This window comes from Catharus ustulatus, chromosome 4 (assembly GCF_009819885.2).
Source record: "Catharus ustulatus isolate bCatUst1 chromosome 4, bCatUst1.pri.v2, whole genome shotgun sequence".
Classification (NCBI taxonomy): domain Eukaryota; kingdom Metazoa; phylum Chordata; class Aves; order Passeriformes; family Turdidae; genus Catharus; species Catharus ustulatus.
In genome coordinates, this window is record NC_046224.1 from 60,828,917 (window position 1) to 60,836,311 (window position 7,395).

General features: G+C 53.0%; 1 protein-coding gene across 1 annotated transcript; it reads left to right on the forward strand.

Moving 5' to 3' along the window:
* The first annotated feature begins 1,552 nt into the window (after positions 1–1,552).
* Positions 1,553–7,121, forward strand: LOC116995614 (potassium voltage-gated channel subfamily A member 6-like). Its single transcript, XM_033058467.2, has one exon. It carries the CDS (start codon positions 1,553–1,555, stop codon positions 3,107–3,109), a length of 1,557 nt encoding a protein of 518 aa, XP_032914358.2. The 3' UTR covers positions 3,110–7,121.
* The last annotated feature ends 274 nt before the right edge of the window (positions 7,122–7,395 follow it).

The window sequence follows — 7,395 nt, forward strand, 5'->3', positions numbered from 1 at the left end:
AAAAATATGCTTCCTCTTGTGACAGCCATCTCCCCATAAATGAAAATATATGCTTTCTTTTGCAACAGCTGTCTTCAGTGCTAATGAGTAAGAAGGGAAAGGGGATTAAGTGACATTGAAATCATGCTCACCTTCTTCCTGAGAACAGAGCCAGAGAGAGCAGCCACAGTCAGCTGGTCAAAACGTTCAGAGCCTGAACCAGGAATTGCCAGCTAGTTAGGAGGAGGGAGGGGTAAAAAGGGGAATGTTTTCCTCTAGATCCGCGCTGCTAAGAGATGGTGTAGGCTAAGCACATGGCTTGCAGCCAGCAAAGGCATCAGATGCTGCGATGATAAAAGCCTGGTTAATAACATTTAGCACCGACAAAGGGCTTTCAAGGGAAAGGCAGACTTTTGTCCTGGGAAGGATGGATGCAGAGTCACCTGTTAGCCCCATTTTCGGGTGGTTTCAGGAGAAAGTACACGGTCGTGAGTTTCTCTCCGCTTTCAAATGCCGAGCGTGACAGGAACGGGGCAAGCCACAGGTTTCTAAAGCCAAAAGAGCTGGTGGTCTGATTGCTTGTAAAATGGAGATACTGATTTTGGGGAGACTTAGTGCTGACTGTGTGGTGGTGGACTAAAAGAAAAGGAAAAAAGGAGCAAGCTCACGAGTTTGAGATGTGGGAGAAGAGGCAAATTTGATCCACCCCAATTGAGAGAGAAACTGCATTTACCTGTGTCTTTCCCCGATTGCACTGTTTACCGTGACAGGTTGTCTCCATCTGTGCATGGTCCGGTGCCACCGCCGCGCTTGCATCACGGCAATGACATTTATAAATGGAGGTCCGCGAGCCACAGGCACGGAGTGACTGCCTCAAGGTCAACTCCAGCCTGCGGCGGGGACGGGAACAGCACCGAGGTCAGCCCGGTCCCACGGCTGGGCTCCGAGCCCTGCCCGGAGCCGGCGGGGTGGGACAGCCCCGGCAGGGCTGTGCCTGAAGGGACAAGGGCAGCATTCCAGGGGGGAGGAGAGGTGGGCGAAAGAAGGGCGGCGGCGGTGCCGCCCTTTGGACCAGCTGTTGCGAATCTCCTGCCGGAGAGCCGCTCGGGGGTCTCACCCCAAACCCCGGCGGGCTGGGGCTGCTGCGTGCTGCGGGCGGGGGGAGAGGTGGGGCGAGCATCCCCCGTCGGCGGGTGCGCGCATCCGTCTGTAGCCGAGCGTGTCGGCGCTGGCGCGGCGTGCGTGTCTGTGTGTCTGTGTCTCCGTGCGGGTGCCTGCGCGTGTCCGTGTGTGACACCGAGCGTGTGTGCTCCCGCACCTCCCTCCCGCCTGTGTGTGTGTGTGTGTGTGAGCGCAGCGCGGAGCCGGGCGCGGCAGCAGCAGCAGGAGCAGCGCGGTGCCCCGAGCCCCGCGGCCGGAGGAGGAGCCGCGCCGGGAGCCCCGCGGAGCCGCCGGGCGAGCGCGGCCGCAGCGAGGCGCAACAGGCGGATGGCGGCGGGCGAAGGGCGCTGAAGGCGAGCGGGGCGAGGCGGTGGGGCAGGAGGGGCAGCAGGGCACGGGCACAGCGGGCAGGATGCGGGCGGAGGAGCCGCTGGCGCTGGCGGCCCCGCGGGCGGGCGGCGAGGCGGAGGCGGAGGCGCCGGGCGAGGAGCGGAGCGGCGGCAGCTGCTGCAGCAGCGAGCGCCTGGTGATCAACATCTCGGGGCTGCGCTTCGAGACGCAGCTGCGGACCCTCTCCATCTTCCCCGACACGCTGCTGGGCGACCCCAGCCGCCGGGTGCGCTACTTCGACCCGCTCCGCAACGAGTACTTCTTCGACCGCAACCGGCCCAGCTTCGACGCCATCCTCTACTACTACCAGTCCGGGGGGCGGCTGCGCCGGCCCGTCCATGTGCCCCTCGACATCTTCCTGGAGGAGATCCGCTTCTATCAGCTGGGCCAGGAGGCTATCGAGACCTTCCGGGAGGACGAGGGCTTCATCCCAGAGGAGGAGAAGCCCCTGCCCCAGCATCACTTCCAGCGCCAGGTCTGGCTGCTCTTTGAGTACCCCGAGAGCTCCGGGCCGGCCCGGGCCATCGCCATCGTCTCCGTGCTGGTCATCCTCATCTCCATCGTTATCTTCTGCCTGGAGACCCTGCCCGAGTTCCGGCAGGAACCCAAGGGCCCCCAGCCCGGCTTCGGGGAGGCTGCGCCGCTCGGGGACGAGGCGCTGCTGCTGCCGCCGCTGCCGCCGCCGAGCGGGACCCCCCCGCCCCTGCGTCCCGCCGCCGGCTCCGGCCCCTTCTTCACAGACCCCTTCTTCCTCATCGAGACCCTGTGCATCATCTGGTTCTCCTTCGAGCTCCTCGTGCGCTTCTTCGCCTGCCCCAGCAAGCCCGAGTTCTCCCGCAACATCATGAACATCATCGACATCGTGGCCATCATCCCCTACTTCATCACCCTGGGCACCGAGCTGGCCCAGCAGCAGCAGCAGAAGCAGCAGCCCGGGAGCAGCAGCAACAATGGGGGCCAGCAACAAGCCATGTCCCTGGCCATCCTCAGAGTCATCCGCCTGGTCAGAGTCTTCAGGATCTTCAAGCTCTCCAGGCACTCCAAGGGGCTGCAGATCTTAGGGAAGACTCTCCAGGCCAGCATGAGGGAGCTGGGCCTCCTCATCTTCTTCCTCTTCATCGGGGTGATCCTCTTCTCCAGCGCTGTCTACTTTGCAGAGACTGATGACCCTGACTCGCTGTTCACCAGCATCCCCGATGCTTTCTGGTGGGCAGTGGTGTCCATGACCACCGTGGGCTATGGGGACATGTATCCCATGACCATTGGTGGCAAGATTGTGGGCTCCTTGTGTGCCATCGCTGGTGTGCTCACCATTGCCCTGCCTGTCCCTGTCATCGTGTCCAACTTCAACTACTTCTACCACCGAGAGACTGACCACGAAGAGCAGTGCCAGTACACCCACGTCACCTGTGGCCAGCAACAGTCACCCTTCTCTGAGCCCAAGAAGGGGGACAGCAATCAGTCCCTCAGCAAATCTGAATTCCTGGAAGCAGAAGACCTGGAGTCCATGAAATATTCCAACTTCATTCCTCCCAATAACCAGGGATATAAAGAGAAGAAAATGCTGACAGAGGTGTGATGGGTGTTGTTGTCCTGGGTCCAGACACGGAGCTGCAAGCTGCTGTTACAGTTGTCTTCCTATGAGCAGCTGGATCTATTCAGCATTTACATGCCAGACTGTGAATTGTGATACCGTAAACAGAATGATTGTGATAATGGGCTCTTCTGGCCTGATTTGCTGTTTCTCATTACTGTGTGCAGCCAGAAATGTTCTTGCTTTATTCCGTGGAGTGCTAGCTGTCATCCCCACTCTCTTGTGCATTTCTTTCTCTGCTTTTGGTGACTGCTTTAATCCAACATTTGCTCCAAAACCAAGTCTTGTTACTCCACCAGCAGAGAAGTCCTTGCCACTACTTCAGCAGAAGCGTTCAGCAGAGTAAACAGTTAAAGGGGCTACAAACATCTGGCTGGAGCCGTGCTCTCAGTCCCCGTGCCAGCGCAGTGCCCTTGGCTGGGATCAGTCACGCCTGCCATGCCATTGCCTTTGAATAATGGAAACGCTGCAGCCAGGATCACAGGGAGCTCTGCAGCTGTAGGGGAAAGCCAGCAAGCAGATGCCTGCCTTCTTTGCAACCCTTGGCATGCCAAAAGATCCTCCTGGTTTGTGTTTCAAAAAATAAAAGGTGCATAGATCTACTAAAAGCTCTTTGCTACTTGTGACCATACATCATGTATCAAAAACAGGCTTTAAGCAGTCAACAGGCTTGGTGAAGATTCTCTGTGTTTTGAGCTTGTCTCAGCCTTATTTATGCCAGTGCCCTGATGTTAATTGGCTTTTATAGTACCAACTTAATCTCCATAGTGGTAAGTGCCTTCTGATGCAAGGCGTGTTTGAGTAAATACATTTGTTATCAGCAGAGTTCATCTTCACACAATAGCGTTTAATGAGATGTACTTTGTGCTTCAGATACCCAGCTCTGTATTGGGGCATGTGAGAGCAGTTGACTCCGCTGCTTTTTTTAATTGGGCTGTGATTGTGTAGCTGAGGGAAGTTTGCATGTTGGCTTTTTCTTGACGTGGCAGAAGAATCCTGACCACAGACAGCTTTGCACCTGTGCTGTGCGAGGATCGTGCTGGTTTAGCAAGTCACAGGCATAAAGTGCCCCAGGGCAAGCGTGTCAACGTTTGAAACTGAGACTGGCACAGATACAAACTTCCCAAAGCTGTCTGCACAAAGCCAGCAGCATCCTCCAGACCCTTTGAATGAGGGGAGAAACAGCGAGCCCTGAAGAGATGCTTTTGTTCTTCCTGGTATTTCACGGATAGGAGGGACAGCAGTGTTTTTGCACTTGGTTTTATGGGAGCAATTTGTGCCAACCATGCAAAATATGCATAGCTTGGCCTGCAGCACCGGGTTTGCCAAGGGACCAGAGATTTCTATCTTCAAATGCACGTTTTGCTTCCCAGATCATTTCATTAGTTTCAGTCAGCTCTGCCTTACACCTAACTTTAAAAATGTTTCTGCCAGCAGGAGAGAAAGGGAAATGGATGCTTCAGATTTCCACTGGCAGATTTTCCTGCAAGGAAAAGTCCTTCTTGTTTTAATTCTAAGTGTTTATTCTGCATTCACACGTCTGCATGTGTATGAAAGCAAAGGCAGCCATTAATGCCTTGCACCATACTGTATGAGATGCATATTGGAATGTACTACATATTGCATGGGACATGTGTAATACATAAACCAGACACAATGCCAAGGTGCAAAAATACAGAGAATAGATTTTGTATATATATATATATAGTGCTTTTCAGCCATAAGACTCGGAATGCTAGAGGCATGTCATAGAATCATAGAATGACCTGGGTTGGAAGGGACCTTAAAGATCATCTCTTTCCTCCACTGGACCAGGTTGCTCAGAGCCCCATCTGTTAATATAGTCAAAATTGGCTGTAGAAATGATTGTGAGGTGGGATCTGTTTGTGTCTTCATTACCCTGCCTGCTTTCAATTGTCTTGAGATACGGTTCCGTACCTAGAGTGCTTTTATTGTGGCCTCTCTCCATCCTGGCCCTGCTCATGTGGTAGAATTTGTTTGTGCAAATCCTGACTACTCCATTTCTCTGGAGTCCTGTTGCCTTCTCAGATGTTTTCAGTGTGCAGGGATCTCCCTTGGGGTCAGCACACAATCATTATATTCAAACCTCTGCTCTCTTTCTCTTGCTGAAATCAGTAGGAAAATGCCACTTGTCTCAGACTGGGAGACACAAGTTTGATGTGGTGAGGGCTCATTACTCAGAGGGGTTTGCCTGAATAAAGCCCTAATTTCTCTTTGCTTCATGGGACTGAGGCAAAGGTTTGTGAAGGTCTGAGCCTTGGGAGCCATTCTGAATCCCTTGACGTATGTAATCAGCTGTAAATTGTCCTGGTGAATAAGTGGGACTGAGGGGCATGGTGGCATCTCTGTTGATTTTGTGTAAAAGCTGTCCAGTTCTTGGTGTGTCTTAGTTTTGGTGGCGTTCTTAGTTGTGTTTTGGAGTCACCTTAATGAAATCTTTACTGTGAGGCCAAGAGAAGGACTGTTCTTCAAATTTTGTGTTGCTAGAAACTAGCAAAAGAAGCTGCTATTTAAGAGGGATGTTTTGAGGCTGCTGCCCTCTCCCAGCAGAATGCCCATGTTTGGGGATATTTTATGCCTGAGTCTATCAGCTGATAAAAGCTCCCCCAAAGTAAGATATAAAAAACTCAGGTTGAACACGAGTTCAGGAGGAGTCACGAGACACGCTGAGCCTACGTCAGAAAATTCCTGTGCTTGTGTCTCCCCCTGGGCCTGGCCCCCTTGGCCCTGCCCTCCCTGCCCAGAACAGGTTGTTCTCCTGACCAGCACGACAGACAGCTGGGCAGGGAGACTCCAGCAAGAGAAAGAGATGTGAGGCACATCACTGGTAGCACAACCCCAGCGTGTCTTACACAGATCCTCTTGGGTGGGATCCAGCAGTGCAAGTTCTCAGGTGGGATCCAGCAGTGAGTTTCTAGTGGGTTTTGGAATCTCCTGCCTGCAGATCATACCCAAGGTGCAAAAGAATTCTGTGGTGAGCAAGGCAGCTCTGTGCAGTTCTTGTGAGCCACGTTTGTCAGCTCTGAAAAGTGCACATGAAAATAGCAGGAATGGTGTTTGCTCCCAGGGTTTTCTGTGTTGGGTCTAAGAGAAATACAGAACGCCAACAGAAGCGTGGAAATTGTAGCCTTGGGACTCATTTGGGGCATGTAAATCCTTCTCTAAGCATCTCCTGAAAAGCAGTGAAGTCCCAGAGTCATCACAAATTGTGGAATGTGTCATTTTTCAAGGTTGCTTTCAGATTTTTTTTTCACGTGGCTGAGATGACACGGTGGCACCCGGGCCATTGACTTTACCCGAGGTCTCGTGCCACCGAATCACAGAGATGCTTTCAAAAACCTTACCTCGAGTTCTCAGCCCTTAGCGCTCCCCTGGCTGCTGGAAATGCAAACCTGCTTCCTTTGGAAGGTAGAGCACATCCCTGTGAAGCCACGGAGGCACCTCCAGGGACTGGTTTCCATAACAACCTCCCGGACTGTTTCCTCTCCGTGCTCTGACTGTGGCTACAAGTGAAAGCACTCGGATATTCTGTGTTCAGACAGCAGCACCTTATCTCTACAGATGTTTGCTCGCTGGAGCTAACCCCATCACCTTATATTGTGCACAGCTGCCCTGTCCAACTGCAGGTGGGCAGCCTCCAGCCTTTGGAAGCGGGGAGTGCACACCTGGGGATGGGAAGAGGTTTTATTTCTCCATCCTCGCACACAGAGAGCTGGAGAGCGTGTGAAGGACAATCTGAGCACTCAGCCAGAGAGCTGAGGGGCAACCAGCCTGGGAATGTGGAGTCATCTAGGTGCCTGGTGACAAGGAATACGAGCTAAAGCATTGCATTAAAGACCCAGAAATTCCCCTTGCAGCAATCTCACTAGGAAATTGTTTTGCAGTGGAAGACACTATTGATCCTTCCAGATCCTATGGCTGGTTTGTGATGGTTTGTCCCCCTGATAATTTTCCCACAGGATGTTTTGCACCAAAGCAGGACAGGGCAGAAATCATCTCCTTGGAGGTGGGGAAGGAAGGAAGGAAGGAAAGGAAGAATTTCACCGAGAACACCAACACAGAAAGAACTGGAAGCATGAAAGATGTGAAGACCTGTTCTGTGGTGTTTTACTGGTGGACTCCTGCTCTTCCCTCCAAGATTAAATTCCTGTTCTGCTCCTTCTTGGAAAATGTTGGAATTTGGATTTTTGAGTAATTTTCTGTTTGGGCCTTTTGATCCAGCTTTCATGGATAAAAATTCTCTGCCACAG